General features: G+C 44.5%; 1 protein-coding gene across 4 annotated transcripts in view; it reads left to right on the top strand.

The window, feature by feature from the left end:
- The window catches only part of TEX14 (testis expressed 14, intercellular bridge forming factor), a 72,674-nt gene that overhangs the window by 46,659 nt on the left and 7,991 nt on the right, over positions 1-18,024 (top strand). For all 4 annotated transcript variants that reach the window (XM_060080932.1, XM_060080933.1, XM_060080935.1 and 1 more), the window contains 10 exons: positions 23-123; positions 1,208-1,327; positions 3,138-3,204; positions 5,786-5,867; positions 9,537-9,599; positions 10,115-10,242; positions 10,838-11,043; positions 12,089-12,185; positions 13,586-13,660; positions 16,893-16,970. In XM_060080932.1, coding sequence (XP_059936915.1) covers positions 23-123; positions 1,208-1,327; positions 3,138-3,204; positions 5,786-5,867; positions 9,537-9,599; positions 10,115-10,242; positions 10,838-11,043; positions 12,089-12,185; positions 13,586-13,660; positions 16,893-16,970 — 1,017 coding nt within the window. The remainder of the gene's footprint in view (positions 1-22; positions 124-1,207; positions 1,328-3,137; positions 3,205-5,785; positions 5,868-9,536; positions 9,600-10,114; positions 10,243-10,837; positions 11,044-12,088; positions 12,186-13,585; positions 13,661-16,892; positions 16,971-18,024) is intronic.

The raw sequence follows: 18,024 nt of genomic DNA on the forward strand, positions 1-18,024 counted from the left end.
ATGATTGTGTTATGATTATTAGGTATCAGGCACCTGCCCCCCAGAAAAAATGAGCAGCCAGAGCATAGTGAAGTCTTTGAAGAAAATTCTGATGTACCTGTGGTTGTTGAGAAGTCTTACAACGTAAGTCATGCTGCCTGGAGAGCCAACTTGAACCCAAAGACCTGCTAGAACTGAGTTGTTATGTATTATGACATTGAAATAATATCTATAGCAGTTCTTTTTTGTTGGAGCTGTGCCCTCATGTCTCTGACATGAAAGAAGAAGTCTTTCCTCCCTGCCTGATACTTTTTGGGTTAGTTCAACTCAAAGCATTGTGTATATTGGAGCTTGGGAAAACACAGACAAGTGTTATATTCAGCTCTGACCCTTGAGCTTTCTATCAAGTTGGCTAGACAAGACCAACTCTTTTTTTTTCTTAATTAATTGATTCATTAACGTATTTATTTTTGGCTGTGCTGGGTCTTTGTTGCTGCACGCAGGCTTTCTCTAGTTGTGGCGAGAGTGGGGGCTACTCTTCGTTTCGGTGTGCGGGCTTCTCAGTGCGGTGACTTCTCTTGTTGAGGAGCACAGGCTCTAGGCGTGTGGGCTTCAGTAGTTGTGGCTTGCGGACTCTAGAGCACAGGCTCAGTAGTTGTGGCACACGGGCTTAGCTGCTCCGTGGCATGTGGGATCTTCCCGGACCAGGGCTCGAACCTGTGTCCCCTGCATCGGCAGGCGGATTCTTAACCACTGAACCACCAGGGAAGCCCCAAAGTCATGCTTCTTCACTTGCCTTTAAACGGGAATACCTGAGGGAGTCCCAGTTCTGAGCAGCCTCAGCCCGGAGGACAACGCCAACACGTGGACTGTATCTAGGCTCTTGAGGATCGGGGTGTTTAAATTCAGTCCCCACCTTGAGTCGTCTAGGGACTTTTTTCTTCCTGTGAATTTTAGAGCAAAAACGTCACCCAGCCTCCCCCCACTTTCACTGTGCAGGTAAGGATGTTGAGATTCAGGACTGTCATTTGTCACATTTGCTCCAGGGGGTTCACAGCTCACTGTGGGGAAGGAGGGCCAGAGGTGCAAGTAGGCAGGAAGGTCTCAGAGAGTGTCACCCCGACCACAGAGTAATTTTTGCTACTCCATCGTTAGCACTGCCTCCAGCTATAAAGGGATTTGTTCACAGTAAACACCAACTTAAAGTGATTTCCTACCTTATTAATAGGATCAGTCCGTGCAATCAACTTGTTCACCAGAGTCTTCTGAAGACATAACAGGTGAATTTTTAACTCCAGACCACGAATATTTTTACTCCTCAACTGCTCAAGGAGACTTGCCTCTTGAGGTAAAAAAATTTATTTTAATACATTTATTTATTTGTTTGTTTGTTTTTTATTTTTGGCTGCATTGGGTCTTCGTTGCTGCGTGCGGGCTTTCTCTAGTTGAGGTGAGCGGGGGCTACTCTTCATCGCGGTGCGCGGGCTTCTCATTGCGGTGGCTTCTCTTGTTGCGGAGCACGGGCTCTAGGTGCACAGTCTTCAGTAGTTGTGGCACGTGGGCTCAGTAGTTGTGGCTTGCGGGCTCTAGAGCACAGGCTCAGTAGTTGTGGTGCACGGGCTTAGTTGCTCCACGGCATGTGGGATCTTCCCGGACCAGGGCTCGAACCTGTGTCCCTTGCATTGGCAGGCGGATTCTCAACCACTGCACCACCAGGGAAGCCCTTAGAGGTAAAAATTTACAGTTCAGGATAAAGTACATCTTCAGCTTTTCTGTTGCCTTATTCCTTTAAAATTGTTTTTATTAAGAAAAATAGCTTACACATAAAAGTATATAATGTCAATTTATCAGTGCTTTTGTGTGTTTTGAAAAAACATGTGAAAAATAAGATTTTTTATAATGAAGGTCGTAAGCAATTTCTCCCAAAATTGTGGCTCCTGCATTTGTACAGCACTTTGTCCTTCTTTTTTCAAAACACTTTCCTTCATGTTACCCAATTCACACATCCTTCCTGAGGGGAAGAGAAGGCAGCCTGCTGTTACTCCTCTGTGTGAAGAACTGGCGAACGCAGAGGTAGGGAATTAGCCCTGGCCTGGCCAGGTTTAGTGGCGAGAGAGCCAGGAATAGAGGCACAGTGTCAGCAGTGAATGTGAGGCTGTCCAGTACACAGGGCTTTCTCTGGGATCTGCCTAGCTTTTGCAAGAAGCTGTTTGTACAGAGTATTTTCATTTATAAGATGAAACTTATTGGATTCTCTTATTTACTTATGTTATTTTCACCTCACCTGTCCCCTAACCTGCCACTTTTTGAGGCTCTTTTACCAATATGGAAGGTACGGTAGAGGAAAGAGAGGATTGTACATGTGAGTCACAACATTTGACTGACAAGAAGAATTCAGTGATGCATCAAAAAGCATAGTTTCCACTTGTTGGCACTTCTGAAAACTCAATTAGAGCAATTTTCCATTATTAATCCTTTAAACATTCTTGGTTTTGCAGTGGACTGGGACATTAAGAAAATCTTTAATAAAAATTTATAAAGTATATATACATACATATGTATATACATGTAGCATACATATGTACATACATGTAACATGTAGATGTATATAAAAAGTATAACAGAGAAGACTACATACATCTTCAGTGTACAGCTCGTGAACTTTTACACGCTGAACACACTCATGTACCCAGCACCCAAATCAAGAAATAGATCATTCTTGATCCCCCAAAAGACCTCCTTGTGTTTCTTCCCGCTCCCTGCCTCCCCTCAAAGGAACCAGTGTTCTGACTTCTCACCCCATAGAGTAGCTTTGCAGTCTGGGCCGTTTTTCCTACCTTGTTTGGCTTTTCTGATAAAGCTCCCAGGGATCAAAACATCTTTGTTGGAAGGTTGTGGTGAGGAGGGGATGATGAAGGGAAAAGTCACCCGATTCCACCTCAGAATGGGAGGTGGGGGAGGGATTGTTGTTGAGGAAGAACACAGTACAAATAAGTCCTTGACGTCTGTGATGAAGGTTTGTTCTTTTTCTACAGAAGATGTAGGAACCTTGTGAAGATTTTCAAGGTTTAAGACCATCAAGAAATTCTCTCCCCACCTTCTGATGATACGTCTGCCTCCAGTGACCCTCCTTTCTTTGCTCTTTCATTCTTTTGTAGACCTCAAGTCCCACTGAAGAAGACCTTGAAGGAATACAACATGCTTGTGCCCAACCTCAAGCCTCTGGTAATAAGCCCTCAGGGCAGATTCCTTTGAGAGTCCCTCATCTTTACTTTCTGTCAGTTCACACATGTTTAGAGCTGGAAAGGTCCTTAGAAATAACCTTCCAGACCTTTCATTTTACAGATGAGAAAACTTAGGCTCAGTGATTTCCCCTGCCCCTCACTAGTCTCATGACATCCATACATCATGTTATTTATACCTCCCCTTGCATTCTTAGAGCATACGTTATAGCAGTTACTTCTTCTTCTATTTTCCCCCTGTAGTCTCTTTCCCTAGATTTCAGGCTCTTTTGTGGCACATAGCAGGTGTTCAGTTATGTTTGCTGAGCTGACCTGAGGGATTGACCTAGGCCACACATCTAGTTATTGACATAGTGACAACCAGAACTAGGTTTCCATGTCCTTCTCTACCCCAAAAGGCAGACATTTCACCATCATTTTCCTTTGGTTGCTTGGCATCTTAGCAAAGGGTTAATAGTAGCCAACAGTACAGTCAACGTAACATCCTTCCCTTGGGAAGCCTTGGGTTCTATATAACTTAGCAACTGCTTCCGGTTACATGGGAAGTTAACCTTGGATCAGCAGCTGGGGTGTGACACAAGACAAGATATAAGTGAACCACAGGTTCTGATACAGGCATTTAAAAAATTGTGCACTTTCGCTCTTTTAAGGTATGCAACCATCCATTTTTAAAACCAGGGTTATCCACCTACCAAGCCATGTAGCTCGGTCCAGGGTCGTGTCTCGACAGTCTGAACCTGGGCTGGATGGGTTTAGGTTCCGACCACACTCCCTTCCTCCTGCTGCATACTCCAGCTGCCATCTCTAACCTGATGCAGGTCCCTGTCACAGGCACAAGTATTTTAAGAAGCTGTAAGCTTTTAGACGAACAGTTGAATTCTCAGGACAATATGTATTTAAAGTTCCCAAACCTGGGTCTCTGGCCACCCAGCTCTTTCTGTGGAGCCTCTGCCCATGATCACTTTCTGTGTGAGCCTGACCTGTACATGGCCACTTCACTAGTGTTTGGAAGAGAGTTGAGTAGGATAGAGAAGTTATGGGGCAGGCAGGTCAGAAAACCAGGGCTAGTTGGATACAAACATCTAAAGTACATGTAGCAGCCTCTGATTTCTACTCTGTTTCCTCTTTTTAGCCCTTCTCCTCCCCCTTTTTTTACTAGGGCTCTGATATATCAATATATCCTCTCCATGCCAGGCAATACAACAGGGGTAAAAGTTGCATACATGCTGGGTTCCAAGCCCAGTTCTGCCACTGATTTTTTTTTTTCTGCATTACCTTGGGCATGTCACTCCACCTGAGGGCCCCACTTTCCCTCCATGTAAAGTAAAGGAGAAAGTTAGACTCTAAAATCTCTAAGTTCCCCTCCAGGTCTAAATTGTGCTTATTAGGAATTCATTTATGCTTTCCAGGTGTTTACGCTTTCTAGGCATTTGAAAAGGGGTGGAAAGAAGAAGAACCCCTATGCTTCTCCACTGGTGGGGTTTCAGAGTAGCTTGGCTTCTGCTGAAGGTGGCACTTTTATAGTGGGCCTCCCATTGCCTACCAGACTACCTCCTGGACCTAAAGAATGGCAGGCGGATCATGAGCATTTGTCAGCGGGGCAGGCTGGTCTGTCTGTCCTCTTCTCTATAAACCAGAGCTATGTAATGGTGGGAAGGAAAATGGACACTAGCCCCGTGTGTCCAGAGGCCTTACTGAGAGTTGGGGAGGAGTGACTTCAGATGCTTGAGGCCAACGAGAACAGAAGACAGTTGAATTAGCTCCTTAGTACTCAAGACCCCATCCCCACTCTTTTTGGTGACCAAGAGACACAGTTAATGTTCTGGGAATGCCCAGAACATTGGTCTTTTCTTTTTTTTTTTTTAATTTTCATTTACTTATTTAATTTTATTTATTTTTGGCTGCATTGGGTCTTTGTTGCTGCACACAGGCTTTTCTCTAGTTGTGGCGAGCAGGGGCTACTCTTGTGGTGCACGGGCTTCTCATTGTTGCGGAGCACGGGCTCTAGGCGCACGGGCTTCCATAGTTGTGGCACGTGGGCTCAGTAGTTGTGGTGCACGGGCTTAATTGCTCCGTGGCATGTGGGGGTCTTCCCGGACCAGGGCTCGAACCCGTGTTCCCTGCATTGGCAGGCGGATTCTTAACCACTGCGCCACCAGCGAAGCCCTCGTGGTCTTTTCTATTTGGAATCTTTAGTGAACAAACAGTTCTTGGTTTCAACGCCCCCTGGTGTCTGTTGACAGGAACCAGGTCAGTTTGCCTTCCTGAAAAGACAAAACAACATTTGTCTCCAGAAATAACTGTGCAGTTATAACTGAAAGGGCAGTAAATGGCTTGATTGTATTCTGAGAGTCAGAATATAGTTCTCCCCTCTGAGCAAGGGAAATAAACTTTCAGAGCAAAAACCTCTTCTACAGTGCTCACTCCAAACCCAATTAGTAAGCACTTCGTTTATGCAGATTATTTCTTATTCTGGACCAGACCAAGGAAAATTCTAGAGAATGAAAATAATAATCTGGGATGGCAAAAATACACTAAAAAATGCATGTACTTTATTCTTTCAGGTGAAGAAAAGTTCCAAATGAGAAAAAACCTTGGAAAGAATGCTGAAATTTTGACCAGGTCTCAATTCCAACCTATACGAAGGTATATACTATTTTTTTTTTTTTTTTTTTTTTTTTTTTGCGGTATGCGGGCCTCTCACCGTTGTGGCCTCTCCCGTTGCGGAGCCCAGGCTCCGGACGTGCAGGCTCAGCGGCCATGGCTCACGGGCCTAGCCACTCCACGGCATGTGGGATCTTCCCGGACTGGGACACGAACCCGTGTCCCCTGCATCGGCAGGCGGACTCTCAACCACTGAGCCACCAGGGAAGCTCCCTATGCTATTATTTTATTCACAGTTTCAGACTCCTAGAAATAATGTTAATTGATGGTAATGCCCCATATTTACATGTTGCTCTTCTTCAAATATAATAGCCACCATGTTATAACAGTAAGCTTTGGGCAGCTTAGCTTTGTTAGGACTTGTTCAGCAGAATTGTGAGGGGTCGTGAAAAGGAGTTGTTATCTGTATTCATATCCTGACTCTGCTTTTCTAACTTGGTCAAATTTCTCAACCCCTCTCTTCTAGCTCCCCATTTGTAAAATAGAGATAAGAATCATCACTGGACATATTGTTAATTGAAAAAAATGCACAACAGTGTATGTAATTTAATACCATCTGTGTAAAAATGAGAGGGAAGGGAGATACCTATAATCCTTGTAGTGTGTCGACATTTCTGGAAGTCTATACTGTGGTTAACTCTGGAGAGAGAGTCCAGAGGTTTTGCTTTTTATTTTATAACCTTCTTTGCTGTTGGAATGTTCCACCATGGGTGCATACTACTTTTGAAAGAAAAAGCTACTTTGTTTTTTTTTACTTTTACAAATGAAAAAGAGAAATTCCATGTGGTTAAGGAAAGTTTCTGTAGACAACATTGAGTTTTATTTTTTCACCTCTCTTAAATAATATATTTTCAATTCTATTGAATAAATGGAAGATTCTAAATTCAAAAAAGAAAAGAATTCTTACTGGGAATGTTGACATAGAGATTAAAAGTAATAATATGACCTCTGGGCATTTACCCAGAGAAATGAAGAATTACGTTTACACAAAAGCACATACATGGGACTTAACTGGTGGTCCAGCGGTAAAGAATCCTCCTTCCAATGCAGGGAACATGGGTTCCATCCCTGGTCAGGGAACTAAGATCCCACATGCGGCGGGACAACTAAGCCCACGTGCCACAACTACTGAGCTTGTGCGCCTCAATGAGAGAGCCCGCGTGCTGCGAACTACAGAGCCCATACACTCTGGAGCCTGCACACCACAACTAGAGAGAGAAAAACCACATGCCACAACTAGAGAGAAGCCCGTACACTGCAATGAAGAGCCTGCACTGCAATGAAAGATCCTGCATGCTGCAACTAAGACCTGATGCAGCCAAAAAATTTATTTATTTAAAAATAAATAAATATTTAAAAAACCCAACACATACATGAATGTTTATAGCAACTTTATTCATAATAGCCAAAATCTGGAAACCCAAATGTTGTCTAACAAGTGAATGGTTTAATAGACTGTGGTACATCCATACCATGGAATGCTCCTCAGCAATAAAAAAGAATGAACTATTGGTACATGCAACAACTGGGATAAGTCTCCAGAGAATTATGCTGAGTGGAAAAAGCAACCCCTGCAAAGTTATTTACTATATGATTCTACATTTATAACATTCTTTTTTTTTTTTTTTTTTTTTTTTTTTTTTTGCGGTATGCGGGCCTCTCACTGTTGTGGCCTCCCCCGTTGCGGAGCACAGGCTCCGGACGCGCAGGCTCAGCGGCCATGGCTCACGGGCCCAGCCGCTCCGCGGCATATGGGATCCTCCCAGACCGGGGCACGAACCCGTATCCCCTGCATCGGCAGGCGGACTCTCAACCACTTGCGCCACCAGGGAGGCCCTATAACATTCTTGAAATGATAAAATTGTACAAATAAAGAATAAATGAGTGGTTTCTAGGGGTTAAGAAAGAGATGGGAGTGGGGGGGAAATGGACATGGCTATAAAAGGGCAACGTGAGGGGTCCTTGTGGTGGAAATGTTTTGTATCTTGACCATATCAAGGTCGATATCTTGGTTATGATATTGCTCATTAGATTTGCAAGATGTCACCATTGAGGGAAGCTGGGTAAAGTGTATTTCTTAAAACTGCATGTGGACTTCCCTGGTGGTGCAGTGCTTAAGAATCTGCCTGCCAATGCAGGGGACACGGGTTCGAGCCCTGGTCTGGGAAGATCCTACATGCCACGGAGCAGCTAAGCCCGTGTGCCACAACTACTGAGCCTGCGCCCTAGAGCCTGTGCTCCGCAACAAGAGAAGCCACTGCAATGAGAAGCCCATGCACCGCGAGGAGGAGTAGCCCCCGCTCACTGCAACTAGAGAAAGCCAGCGCACAGCAACGAAGACCCAATGCAGCCATAAATTAAAAAAAAGAACTGCATATGAATATACATACAGTTATTTCAAAATAAAAAGATTAATTAAAAAACTAATAATAGAGACGAAGTGCCTGGTACAATAGCATTCAATTTACTTTCTCTTTCTGGGCCTCGATTTCCTTATCTATAATAATGATAGCTAGTATTTCCTAAGTAGTGACAATATGCCAGGTAATCTGTTTTGTTAAATTTATTCATATAACAACCCTCTCATTTTGCCAATACAGAAAGCAGAGGGCTTTTTCCTTAGGTTGTACAGTTAGTAAGTAGCTATATCATTAGGATAGGCTAGATTATGTTATGTAACACACAACCCCCAGATATTAGTGGCTTAAAACAACAGAAACTTATTTTGTGCTCATGCTCCATGTCCATCACCAGGAGTGTTCTGTGCTATACTACCTTTTATCAGAAATCCACACTGAGGGAGACTGCATATTTGTGCTTCCTTTCTTACTGGGGCAGGAAAAAAGGGAACATGGTGATTTGTGCACTAGGCTCTTAAAGTTTCTGCCCCAGAGTGAATCACATCACTTTCATTTGCATTTCACTGGTTAAAACAAGTCATATGGCCATTTATGTAAATTAGGGCCAAAAAGTACTGTCCTACATTGTGCTCAGCAGGAGAGACAAATATTTAGTGAACAGAATTAATAGTCACAACTCAGTCCAAAATCCATGCTCTTTCCTGTATACCATTGGTCTCACAGGATTGTGCAAAGATTAAAAATGTGGAAACATTTGGAAGGATTTAGCATGGGATCTGGCTTATAGTTTGTGTTTGAATATTGAAAATGAATCTTAAATATTGGTTAAAGTAGAAGCAGGTCAAGTTTGTCTTCAGAATTCTTTTCTGGCCATTTTTTGGCACAAGCCTCTCTTGGCCTCCCCTGATACTCCATGCCAAGAAGCTGTTTCACAGTTGGTAAGGCCCCATGGCTGTGCCCTTTGCTCCAGCATCCATCCATAGCAAAGTTCCCATGCTCCGTTGATTTCCTCAGGAGCTTGCTCAGCCAGTAGCATCGTTGGCTGATTTCAGATGGGCTGACCCTTAGAGAGTATTTATTCAGCCTCTGAAGAGGAAACAGAGGCCCAGACATCCCTGAGGACATGTGGCTAGTCAGTAGCAGAGCCAGGATCAGAACCCTCACTTTCCACTTTGAGCTTAGTGCCCTTCCAGCTGCCTCTGACACTGGGCCAGTAACCGGTGCCTTGTACCACATTATTGCACTCTGCTGACAGGGGATTTATATGATTTTCTCACTTTCTCTCTTACAGTACTGAAGACGAACAAGAGGAGACATTAAAGGAGTCACCAAAGGAAATGAAAGAGAAAGACACGTATGGCTACCAAAAATTGCCTAAGGATTCTGTGCAAAGTCTTGGTTTTAGGGGAATAGTATTTCCTTGTTTGTAAGAGTCTGTGTTCTTCCCATTTTTATGTATACACTTAATGTGAGCCTGTTTCTTCTTTCACCAAAAAACTGTTGTGATGAGTGATCTAAATTAATAGCATCTTAATCAAGGAAATACGGTGATAAGAAGAATAGAAGTTTATACTTGAGGTAGATTAAATCTGTTTGCCACATAAATAGACTTTCACCTATGGAATTTATTTTTAGCTGTTGAGATATGTTTAAAGTTAGTATCTCTTTTCAAGATATTCTCTAATATTCTCTTTAAGATATCTTACATATCTTATAGATATCTTATGGATATTCTAAGATACTCTCTGATTTTGGCCACTTGCCAAATAAAGATTTTTGTGAAGAGCATCTTTAAAAAGTACCTCTTAGGAATATAGTGTTTGGTTTTTGTAAACATCTCCCAATGACTCTGTGCTTTTAATTCTTTAGGTCATTGACAGACATTCAAGACCTGTCTAGTATCTCCTGTGAACAAGACGGTTCTTCTAAGGAAGTCTCATGCAAAACACCCAAAATAAACCACGCACCTACTAGTGTCAGCACTCCGCTCAGCCCAGGTAATAACTAGCAGGGGGATGTTCTGGGAAAGGGACTAACAGCCCCTGCCTCGCTGGCTATGGGAAGCCAGGCTGCAGGAGCAGATCCACAGCGTTTTCTCACAGTACAGAGGGGTTTCTTCAGGGCAGAGCTGAAGGGGATAATCCCATGGGCAGCCAGGTAGCTGTGGTGGTGGTGATTAACCAGCTATAAGGAGATTTTTAAACTCTAGCAATGGAGACATGCAAACGCAGAGTCTACTTTGTACTTGAAGCACTGTTGAATTTAGTGCAAATACATTGGATTCTCTGGAGTTTGTAACTTAAGACAGGACCTTGTGCTTAAACATACATAGTTCTGGGTCCTGCAACTGCATACAGCCAGCATCAAATACCCTCTCTCTAGTGCCCTTTTTTCCAGTATATTTGTGGTTCAGATAATCTCCCTTTAGTCTCTCCCAAGTTTAGAGACTATCATCAGTGATCAGTGATTATTTCAGTTATTGACAATTTGGAAAATCCCCGTTCCAGGTATAGAGTTTTGTGGGGGCTTCTTTTTGTTGTTTTTAAATAATGTAAAGGATTCAGACACTAACTGCCCTCTTTTCTACAACAGGGTCAATTTCTTCAGCTGCTAGTCAGTATAAGAACTGTCTTGAAAGTATCACATTTCAGGTTAAAACAGGGTCTACCTCATTCTGGAACAGTCAAGAATCTATTCAAACTTCGTCTGATAAATTTACAACTGTCCGAGAGAACGCAGAGAGCCTAGATTCCCTTCTTACTTCCTCTGAAACTCTTCCTTCAAGACTGACTAATCTCGTAAGTATACCGACTCTGCGTTGCACACTCTTGGAGTGAGTCCAAAGGCGTCAGTGATGCAAAAGGCCAAGATTTCTCCATATCTGTTTTACAAAGAAAGCAAGAAATAAGCTGGATCCTCTCCAGGCTTCCCTGGGGCTCCTCTCTGAGTCTGTATTGTAGAATGGATCCTGGGTTTTTGTGCCCTTTTTTTTCCCTCAGAGGTAATGTTTGTCGATTTCTCAAAAGATCCGTCCGCTGCGATAGCTTATGATGCATTGTTCATCTGCATTGTTCTTTCTACCTAACCATACCTTACGTACTAAGAGGAGGCTCGAGTTCTGCTTCCTTCTTGACGCCTCCTCTGGTTAGTTCTCTGAGAGTTTCGATTGACCTCTACCTTCTCTGAACTCCTAAACCAATAATCTGCAGTAAAAACACTTAGTGGTACCTTCTCCTTGCTTCCTTCCCCTCCCCGTGCTGTTTGTTGGTTGGTTTCCTTTCTCTCTCTCCCTCATACTTCATATGTGTAGTCTCTTCAAGAAAACTGAAAGTTCCTTACTTGGTTCTGCTCATTAAACACCTGTTGACTGACCTTTCTGTAGGCAGATTGATTTACTTGTTTGGCCCTCAATGAAAAATCGACTGTCATCTTCTCTGGGCGTTTGACTCACAAAAGGTCTCACTCTGAAGTAGGGAAATAAAGAACTTTATGCTCTTGTTCAACAAACTGTTAATGGGGCAGGTTCTAAGTGCCAGGCACTATGCCAGGCCCTTTTCTAGGCATCCAGAAGTGAATAGGAAAGTCCACGCCCTGAAGGAGCTCACTGCCTATTGAGAAAGACTGGCAGAATGTAACACAGAGGTAAAAACTGAGTGTTGTGGAGGCAAAGAGGGGTGGGGAGGCTTCCAAGAGGAGATAACATTTGAATGTTTGACTCAGTCAACAAAACAAGTAGCTTCTTCCATCAGTGATACACAAGATTAATCTTGGAAATGATTGAGCTTAACGGGCCTTTTTAGCTTAATACACATGTCAGTTACCATGTTTATGTCTTACTTGTAGAAAAGATTGCCTACATTTACTGGGGCTGGTTCCTCCAGCATTGCTAAGACACCTGACACATCATCCCCTGCCACTCAGAGGAGGAGCCTGCCAAAAGGTACCCTGTGTTTAATATTAAAATACAAGTTCATAATAGTAAACCAATTTAAGGGAGACTTCATCTCTTCTTTGATGGCTATAGTAGATTCAAACAAAAGTGCTAATTTCCCCTGACTATAAAAGTAAAACATACTCATTATAGAAAACTTAGAGAATACAGATGAGCTTAAAAGAGAAAACCGTGACCATTCTACCATTATTATTTTTTTTAAAGTTTTTTTTGATGTGGACCATTTTTAAAGTCTTTATTGAATTTGTTACAATATGGCTTCTGTTTTATGTTTTGGTTTTTTGGCCACGAGGCATGTGGGATCTTAGCTCCCCAACCAGGGATTGAACCTGCACCCCCTGCATTAGAAGGCGAAGTCTTAACCACTGGACTGCCAGGGAAGTCCCTCTACCATGATTTTTTAACCTCTTGTAGTATTTTGGTGCATATCTTTTTTATATTTTTAGAAATATACCCCTAAATATATATATATATATATATATATATATATTTGGGGACTGTATATATATATATATATATATATATACCTTTTTTTTAGCATAGTTGAGATCATATAGTGTATCAGCTCTGGCCTGCTTCTTTTTCTTTAATGATATATTTTAGGATTTCCACTTGTCAGTAAAAATTATTCATAAATATATGTGATGGCTGCATAGTAGTCCATTCTACTTACATTGCTTAACCATGCCCTTATGTTGAAGATTTATGTTGTTTTCCAACTTTTGCTCTTTGTACAGAAATCTTTATCTGAACCTCTGATCTTTTCCTTAGGATAGAGTCTTAGAAGACAATTTCCAGATCAAAGGGTATGAGAGCGTTAACAGCTCTTGAGATGTAATTGCCTTTGCTCCATTAATCTTATTGTCTTGTGTCTTTGGTACAACTCTTAGAATTTCCCTCAGGGGGATAGAGATATTGTGAACTATGCTGAGGGGTTTTGGTTAATGTTATAATTGAGCCCTTAAGTGAAGGCCCAAAGTATGGTCTCCCATATCCCCTGACCTGATAATCTATAGAGAAAGGCCTCCCACTTTTTTCATTTTGACGGGTCTAGAGCTTCTATATCCCTCCAGCAGTCTTGGTCCAAATTGGACCCCCAGCCTCTTAGTAAGAATTTATACCTCACCTACCTCAAATATCCTTGGGAAGGGGCACAGATCAAGTGGTACTGAGGTGAGGTGTGATGTAGGAAAGGGTTTAGAGTAAAAGGGAGAGTAAAGCCTTTCACATATGAAGTCTCAATTAGGACCGTTAATATAAGAGGTTTTCTCCCCGTCTTAGCTCGTTTCATCATTGAGAAATCCTAAGTCAAATCCACGTCGAAGCCTCGAAAACCTAGTTCAGGTCTAGGAAGGCAGTAAGTCACTTTCTCCTTTATCTTTTTTAAGAACTAGTAGAAACCATCTCGCAACATCACATTGATGAGCTACCACCACCATCTCAGGAGCTGCTTGACGAAATTGGTAAGGCATGCTCAATACAGAATATACTCCATGGCCCTGCTTCTCACGGTCACTGACCACATACGGTTCTTTGTCTCAGGTGAGAGCAGTAGTACCGAAGGCCCTATAAAGGTTTGACTGAATGTACAGAATTCTGGAAGAGCCAGTTTTCCAATGAAATGGGCCTCAGACTACTACTGAAGCCTGGCCAGGATAATTGGTCCGGGTCTGTTGTCATTTTGTTACTTAAAGGGTCTACGGTAATGATTCTAAGAGGAAATAACAACATTCAAGTGGTTTATTACGATGAACTTGTTTTATTAAAAGAATTCTTATCTCCTTTTTTTTTTTTTTTTGCGGTATGCGGGCCTCTCACTGTTGTGGCCTCCCCCGTTGCGGAGCACAGGCTCCGGACGCGCAGGCTCAGCGGCCATGGCTCACGGGCCCAGCCGCTCCGCGGCATATGGGATCCTCCCAGACCGGGGCACGAACCTGTATCCCCTGCATCGGCAGGCGGACTCTCAACCACTGCGCCACCAGGGAGGCCCTTATCTCCTTTTTGAACCAAACTAGCCATACTGAAGTCTGGCAACTCGGGCCAAAACACCCCATGCTTTCTGTTTTGCCATTAGCAGGAGATATTAAAGGTATTGGCATTGTGGATGAATCCCTTTCCTGAGGGCAGGGAAGTCAGTGTCACAAGACCTAATGAGACCAGAATTTTCCATTTCAGGCAGAGATTGAGGGATACCTGCTCAGTTTTAGTTGCAGCTGATCAGCTGGCCTGCCCAGCTGAGCTGATGCTGAAAGTAAATGGAGCATGGTGATAGAAACATTTGGGGCAGGGGGTTTGTTTATCCAGGGAGGACTGACTGCCCTCTTCTTGACAGCCTGGCTGACCAGCCCCTCACTTTCAGAGGGCACATCTCATCAGACCTCTGATGGTACAGTTCTTGGTATGGGAACAGTAGGGAGTTTCCTGAGGGGCATCTCTTGATTTTCAGGGTCTCTGAGGTTTTGTGTCTCAACAGGAAGAGGGAGTTGAATGACTCAATGGACAGATGTGGTCTAGGCTACCCAACCCCTAGCCCCTGGCTGTTGGCCTTACACAGTTGGGTGGAGCCGCTCAGAGCTGCCAAAGCCTCCCTTGGTTTCTTTCTTTTCTGCAGTCATAGGTCCTTCTTGCCTCACCACACCCCTCGCCCAGTGCCACAGGGTTGTGCAGGTCACAGGGTTGTTGGCTCTTAGAGCTCCCACCCCCGCACCAGCTTGCCTCCCCTGGAACCCCCTAGGGAGTCCCCGAAAATTCCTCCTCTCCAGTTGCTCTCCTTCACATACTCATGGAACTACTGCCTATGAGAGTAGAGGTCAGCCCCTCGTGTCCCACTCAGGTAGATTCTCGGTGCCGTCTGTTTTTTGGTCCCGGCTTAGAACAGCACTTGTAGGTTCCTTTGCAGTTAGACCTTAGCGATACTTTTCCTCTGGATCCTGCTCTCCTCTCTCTGCAGTCACAGTGTGGACCACCGCCCCCATCTCAGCGGCTGTCACCAGGCTTCTGCAGCCGGCCTCTTGGCACTGCTGTACCCCAGTGTGCTCTGCAGAAACTCTTCCTCATTTCGCTTATGGGAATTATCTGGGCCAGGTTTCTAGGCGATGTCTTGTACTTTGAGATGGGTCAGTAATTTTCCAGAAAGATAAAGGGCAGAGGGCACCTGAGTAGTTTCTCCTAATAACGGGTGTGCCTACCTGATTATTGTTTATCATCACTCTCGTCGTTTCCTCTCAGGAGAGCTTTGGAGAGTGACCTGGAGCTGACACCTACTCTTTTTTTTTTTTTTTTTTTTTTGCCGTACGCGGGCCTCTCACTGTTGTGGCCTCTCCCGTTGCGGAGCACAGGCTCCGGACGCGCAGGCTCAGCGGCCATGGCTCACGGGCCCAGCCGCTCCGCGGCATGTGGGATCTTCCCGGACCGGGGCACGAACCCGTGTGCCCTGCATCGGCAGGCGGACTCTCAACCACTGCGCCACCAGGGAAGCCCGACACCTACTCTTTTGAAGGACACACATCCACAAGTCCAGGCTTCTGTCCAGGGCCTAAAGGGGAGGGTCCTTTAGAATCTTGTAAGATCAACAAGGGACTACCTCTAACAAAGATAAAAATGGATTTTAAAATTTCAGATTATATTAAATGACCTTATGGGACCCCCTGATGCCCAGGGGCTGCCAGGGAGGGCTTGCTTCCTGACCTGCTAGAAGGGAAGGACCTGTGCCTGCACACAACGGGGCCGTGCCGGTGGGCTCTGGGGAGCACTTTGAGGAGACTGAGCACCTAACACACGTGAAGCAATGTACTGAGTTTAGCAGACGCTTGTCTTAGTCTAATGATCAATTCGTTAGGAACTGGAAATTTTATTCTCTTTGCCTTTTGTCTCTCTACAGACCAGATAAAAAATGTGTAATTTAGGCCAATAGAGATAGGGAAAGATTTGGACTACTCTGAATTTACCCACTTTTTGAGAGAGTCTATAAAATAGAGATTAAGAGCCTAAGCCTTAGAGCTCGACTGCCTGAATTCAAATTCCAGTCACACCTCTTAGTATCTGTGTGATTCTAGGCAAGTTCCTTAGCCTTCCTTTTTTAAAAAAAAATATTTATCTTGGCTGCCCCGGGTCTTCATTGTGGCACGCGGGATCCTTGTTGCGGCATGCATGCAGGATCTAGTTTCACTGACCAGGGGTTGAACCCAGGCCCCCTGCATTGGAAGCGTGGAGTCTTACCCACTGGACCCCCAGGGAAGTCCCTCCTTAACCTTTCTTTACCTTAATTTCCTCATCTGTTAAACAGGAATAACAATGATGTGATCAATCTCATAGGGTATTGTGAAGATTAATCTGGAATTAATGTATGCAAATTAGAAATAGTACCTGCCACTTAGAGCTCTGCAAGTGTTACCTATCGTCATCGTTATTTTTACCTTTATTTTTAGTGTTATATGGGATTGGATGCCTAAGGCAGTGGTTCTCAAACTTCATCAGGCATCAGAAGCGCCTGGAGGGCTTGCTACACCAGCCCCACCCCCAGAGTTTCTGATGCAGTGAGTCTGAGATGTGGCCTGAGAATTTGCGTACCTAACAAGTTCTCAGGTTGTACTGAGGCTGCTGGTCTGAGGAGTACTGTTGGAGGACCACTGCCCTAGAGGATGATGTGACGTGCGAAAGAAGGACTAAGTTGCTTTCTGCCCTGTGTTGTGATAGAGCACCTGAAGCAGCAGCAGGCCTCCTGCACAGCGTCGGGTGGGAGCACAGAAGGCCACCTGGGCGTCGCTGCCAGGGGTAAGCCAAATCCCCCGTGCCTTCTCATCAGAGTCTGCTGTAACTGTCCTTGGAAGCACAGTGGTACATTTGGGTGAGCGTGGACCTCGAGGTCAGGCACACTCCACTTCAATTCTGACTCCACTACTTACTTTGGTATGACAAACTGTTGAACGTCTCTCAGCTTCAGTTATCCTCATCTGTAAAATGAGAACGGTAACTCCTACCTAATGATGTTCAGGCATAGCGCCTGGGGCGTTGTAAGATACTTAACAAATGTTAGGTCTCCTTCCCTTCATAGGACTGCTGGCAGGATGAAATGAGATATAGCATATGTAAAATGCCTGGCATACATTAAAGGGCACTACCCTTCCCCACCCAGATTCCTTCCCTGGCTCCAATCTGGAAACATCTAACAAGTGGGAAGAGGGTGGCCCCCCAGAATAAATCTGTACAATTTGTTTTCAGGGACTCTTGCCTCCTCTTTTATGTGCCATTGCTTTCCTCTGTCTCTCTCAAGCCTTGGCACAGGCAAGGCTTCCTGCCGTTTCACCTGGCAAAGAGCTCCCCAGACCTCAGAAGCAGCTGCTGTGGATACAGGCGCCCTGCAGATTGCCACCTGGCCCCCTGCTCTTCTGGGAAGAGGGGAACTTGTGCACTGCAGACTTCAGGGTCCACTGATTAGCCTTAATTTTTTGCACTCCATTTTTTTTTTTTTGGCTGCGTTGGGTCTGCGTTGCTGCACACGGACTTTCTCTAGTAGCAGCGAGCAGGGGGGGCTACTCTTCATTGTGATGTGTGGGCTTCTCACTGCGGTGGCTTCTCTTGTTGCAGAGCACAGGCTCTAGGCGCACGGGCTTTAGTAGTTGCGGTGCGTGGGCTCAGTAGTTGTGGCTTGCGGGCTTTAGACCACAGGCTCAGTAGTTGTGGCGCACAGGCCTAGCTGCTCCGCGGCATGTGGGATCTTCCTGGACCAGGGATTGAACCCATGTCCCCTGCATTGACAGGCAGATTCTTAACCACTGCGCCACCAGGGAAGTCCTGCACTCCATTTTAAGGCAGGTTTTCTCAAAAT

This window comes from Mesoplodon densirostris, chromosome 18 (assembly GCF_025265405.1).
Source record: "Mesoplodon densirostris isolate mMesDen1 chromosome 18, mMesDen1 primary haplotype, whole genome shotgun sequence".
Lineage (NCBI taxonomy): Eukaryota > Metazoa > Chordata > Mammalia > Artiodactyla > Ziphiidae > Mesoplodon > Mesoplodon densirostris.